Genomic DNA, 877 nt, shown 5'->3' with positions numbered 1-877 from the left:
GGGTGCAGACAGTCGATAATTGTTTTGCACTGTGTACAGAGTAGTAGTGGTCTATTGCTACAGTAGCTGTCATACCCGACACAGCGGCAGCTGATTGACTGACAGGCTGAATGAAAAGAAAAAAAATCCTGCTTGCACTGTTAGAAGATCGAATCATTGGTGTAGACGGGTTTTCTTTGGTGGGATATTGCCGTTGTGGTTCTGCTCTCTGCTGAGGCAGGACGGGTAGCCTACAGCACGCCAGATGAGTCAAGGACTCTGCTGTGTCGTCACAAAACAGCTCCTGTCTTTGTATTCCGAATTATAACAATGATGCTGATAATAATAAGTATGACAAACTCTGTCGCTCTCTTCTTAGGCGACTAAAAAAAAATGTGTGTGTTTTTGTGTTTGCAGAAAGAACTAGACGCCACAGCCACACAGCTTGCCAACAGACAGGACGAGAGCGAACAGTCCAGGAAGAAACTAATCGACCTGAGCCGCGAGTTCAAGAAGAGCACACCAGAGGTGAGAAAATCAGATATTCACAGACACGCACCAACACACACAGCCACGCATACATATATCCCCGCATTGATAATCATGGTTTGCCTCAGTGTTTCTCTCTGTGTCTCTTCTCCTCTTCATAAATGTTGCCGTGATTATTTACTGAGAAAGCAGGGGAGGAGTAGACGGCGCAGTAGATGCGGGCTTGGCTCCCAAAAATAGTCTCTCCATTAGTTTCCCTGAAATCCTAAAGAGACAAAACAGAAAACCCCTCAGGAGTTTGTATTATCTGACCTAGTTTTTTTTTTTTTTTTTTTTTTTATGCGTGCAGAAAGTGTGGTCCATGAGAGTGTGTGTGTGTGTGTGTGTGTGTGTGTGTGTGTGTGTGTGT

The 877-nt window shown here is 44.7% G+C and overlaps 1 protein-coding gene across 6 annotated transcripts in view; it reads left to right on the top strand.

The window, feature by feature from the left end:
- The window catches only part of cux1b (cut-like homeobox 1b), a 57,392-nt gene that overhangs the window by 16,938 nt on the left and 39,577 nt on the right, over positions 1–877 (top strand). For all 6 annotated transcript variants that reach the window (XM_031860552.1, XM_031860551.1, XM_031860548.1 and 3 more), the window contains exon 2: positions 397–507. In XM_031860552.1, coding sequence (XP_031716412.1) covers positions 397–507 — 111 coding nt within the window. The remainder of the gene's footprint in view (positions 1–396; positions 508–877) is intronic.

The sequence above is a fragment of the Anarrhichthys ocellatus genome, unplaced genomic scaffold (assembly GCF_004355925.1).
Source record: "Anarrhichthys ocellatus isolate YVR2014 unplaced genomic scaffold, GSC_Weel_1.0 scaffold24, whole genome shotgun sequence".
Lineage (NCBI taxonomy): Eukaryota > Metazoa > Chordata > Actinopteri > Perciformes > Anarhichadidae > Anarrhichthys > Anarrhichthys ocellatus.
The sequence above is the reverse complement of the archived record's forward strand: the minus strand, read 5'-3'. Positions and strand labels throughout refer to the sequence as shown.